This window comes from Manacus vitellinus, unplaced genomic scaffold (assembly GCF_001715985.3).
Source record: "Manacus vitellinus isolate BGI_N305 unplaced genomic scaffold, ASM171598v3 scaffold_214_pilon, whole genome shotgun sequence".
Lineage (NCBI taxonomy): Eukaryota > Metazoa > Chordata > Aves > Passeriformes > Pipridae > Manacus > Manacus vitellinus.
This window is the reverse complement of record NW_021939504.1, coordinates 29,716-32,052: the sequence shown is the minus strand read 5'-3', so window position 1 is coordinate 32,052 and position 2,337 is coordinate 29,716. Positions and strand designations below refer to the sequence as shown.

The 2,337-nt window shown below is 60.0% G+C and overlaps 1 protein-coding gene across 1 annotated transcript; it reads left to right on the top strand.

Annotated features, from left to right (window-relative positions):
• Positions 1-945: 945 nt before the first annotated feature.
• CDC37 (cell division cycle 37) lies at positions 946-2,336 on the top strand (the record flags this gene model as incomplete). Its single annotated transcript, XM_029959625.1, has 4 exons — positions 946-1,232; positions 1,315-1,420; positions 1,726-1,841; positions 2,220-2,336. Coding segments are annotated over exons 1-4 (606 nt in total), but the record flags the coding sequence as incomplete, so codon positions are not given.
• Position 2,337: the final 1 nt, after the last annotated feature.

Genomic DNA, 2,337 nt, shown 5'->3' with positions numbered 1-2,337 from the left:
GACCGGGCCTGGGATTCCCGTGGGGAAGGGGAAAGGGCAAAGAGAGGGGGGGTGTTCTCCTGTCCCCATGGCAGCCAGTCCCAGGACCCCTCCGTGAGGGGGGGACTCCCCCTATGCTTCCCTTTTCCCCGTAGGATCGGCCCTGGGATTCCCAAGGGGAAGGGAAAGGAAAAGCGAAAGGGAGGGCTGTGTTCTCCTGTTCCCATGACAGGCAGTCCCAGGGACCCCCGCATGGGACAGGGACTCTCCCTTTCCCCCTCCATTCCCATAGGACGGGCTCTGGGATTCCCGAGGGGAAGGGGAAGAAGAGGGGGTTGTTCCCCTGACCCTGCCCCAAAACCCCCCTTTGGGGTTGGGGCTCCCCCTCTGCTCCCCCTGTTCCCATTGGATCAGCCCTAGAATCCCCCCAGGGGGAGGGGGCTCCCATATTCCCATAGGATCAGCCCCGGGACCCCCATTCGGGGGTTCCCCCATCCCAGCAGTGACCCCGTGACACCCCCATTCCCTGTCCCCTCCCGTTTCCATGGCAACCAGACCCTCCAAGGGGTTCCTGCTCCATCCCCCCAATCCTGGCCACGTCCAGGGGCAACTTGTTCCCTTGGGAAGCACCTCGGGGGCTCCCCAGGGGAGGCAAAGACCCCCCCAAATTCCCCCAGGGTGGGCAGTGACACCTTGGAGGGCTTGGACTGAATTCACCGGGTCTTGGAAGCACCAGAATTCCGGAGTGATTCCCTGTTTTCCGTGGAGGAACTGCTGTTCCTTCCCAATTCCAACAAAACCTCGTGTGGAAAAGCCGCAGCGTTTCCCTGACTGGGGGTGTTTCGGGGGTGCTGTGTCCCCCCAGAGCGGCTTCCCGCGGGGTAACGGAGCCGGGAGAGCCCCGTGGGGTTCCGGGAGTGGCAGGTGGAGGGCGCTCCAGCCTCATTCCCGCCGCCTTTGCCGCCCTCCAGGCCCGGGTGGAGCGGATGGAGCAGTTCCAGAAGGAGAAGGAGGAGCTGGATAAAGGCTGCCGGGAGTGCAAACGCAAACTCGCCGAGTGCCAGAAGAAGATGAAGGAGCTGGAGGTGGGGGAGCCGGGCAGCGGGAAGGGGGAGCTGGAGAAGCTCCAGGCCGAGGCCCAGCAGCTGAAGAACGAGGAGAAGAGCTGGGAGAACAAGCTGGAGGAGCTGAGGAAGAAGGAGAAGAACATGCCCTGGAACGTCGACACCCTCAGCAAGGACGGGTTCAGCAAGGTGGGTCTGGGGAGCCCCCCGAGGGTCCCCCCGAGCCTGGGGGGTCCCCCCAAAGCACTCCCGGGTTCTTTCTGCTTCCCAGAGTGTGTTTAATGTGAAACCCGAGGAGAAGGAGGAGACAGAGGAGCAGAAGGAGAAGAAACACAAAAGCTTTGTGGAGCGATACGAGAAGCAGATTAAACACTTTGGTGAGTGCCTGGGGGGGACCTGGGGGGCTGGGACCCCCTTTTTGGGGTGCTCCAAGCCTGGAAACACCCTCCCTGTGCCGGGAACCCACGGGAAATCCACTCACTCTGCTGAAAAATCACCGATTTTAGGTGTTTCTCCCAATCTTTCCCTGCCGGGGCAAAGCTCAGTTTAAGGGGAGGGGGTTCATTAAACCTCAAGATGAGTCACCCCTCTCATTCCTCCTGCTTTCCTGACAAAGTTTAGGGTCTGTTCCTTGATTAGCACGTGGCAAAGGCTCCCATTTCCCTGTTTGCCTGTTTGCCAGGGATGCTGAGGCGTTGGGATGACAGCCAGAAATACCTCTCAGACAACCCTCACCTCGTGTGCGAGGAGACAGCCAACTACCTGGTCATCTGGTGCATCGACCTGGAGGTGGAGGAGGTGAGAAACTGGGCTGGCACTGGGCTGAGAGCCCCTTTTCCAGGCTGGAGGTGCCTTGTCCTCACCTCACAGGGCCTTTTGGTTGGGTTTTCCTGCCAAAAACGAGGGAATGGGGGAATTACAGGTGGGGAAAGGTCCTTGAAATCGTTCCTTGAGGGTGAAGGGGGATTCCCACCCCGTCCTTGGAAAGGGGGATTCACCCTCAGCCCCCCCTCCTGGGGTTTCCTGGCACGAGGAGCCCAGAGCTGGGTGCAAAGCCACGGAATTTGGGAAGAATTTGGGTTCAGAAAGAGCTTCAGGATCATTAAATCCCCCCAAGTCTTGTCCCCGACGTGGGGAACGGGGAATTTTGGGGATTCTCACCCCTTTCTCCCTCAGAAACACGCGCTGATGGAGCAGGTGGCCCACCAGACCATCGTCATGCAGTTCATCCTGGAGCTGGCCAAGAGCCTCAAGGTCGATCCCAGGGCTTGTTTCCGGCAGTTTTTCACCAAAA